Below are 233 nucleotides of genomic sequence, written 5' to 3' on the forward strand. Positions count from 1 at the left end.
GTCCCTGATGTCCTTCAGCAGCCCCTCCAGCGTGGTGAACTTCCCCCCCAGGGCCCCCATCCCCAGCTCGAACTCCAGCTCTGGGATCTCCACGCTGCACGTCTCTGACTGTGGGGGCGAGCACCCTGTTAGCCCCCCGTGGGGGACGGCTGAGCACCCCGTGAGCCCCCCGCCCAGCTGAGGGGCTGTACCTTCAGGACGTCCCTTGTCATGTCAGCAGGGTCTGTGATCCA

The 233-nt window shown here is 66.5% G+C and overlaps 1 protein-coding gene across 1 annotated transcript in view; it reads right to left on the reverse strand.

Annotated features, from left to right (window-relative positions):
- The window catches only part of ZPR1 (ZPR1 zinc finger), a gene marked incomplete at both ends in the record, with an annotated part of 698 nt that extends 471 nt beyond the window's left edge, over nt 1–227 (reverse strand). Inside the window, 2 exons of the mRNA XM_010134242.1 lie at nt 4–108; nt 192–227. Coding sequence (XP_010132544.1) covers nt 4–108; nt 192–227 — 141 coding nt within the window. The remainder of the gene's footprint in view (nt 1–3; nt 109–191) is intronic.
- Nucleotides 228–233: the final 6 nt, after the last annotated feature.

This window comes from Buceros rhinoceros, unplaced genomic scaffold (assembly GCF_000710305.1).
Source record: "Buceros rhinoceros silvestris isolate BGI_N320 unplaced genomic scaffold, ASM71030v1 scaffold20644, whole genome shotgun sequence".
Taxonomy (NCBI): Eukaryota; Metazoa; Chordata; class Aves; order Bucerotiformes; family Bucerotidae; genus Buceros; species Buceros rhinoceros.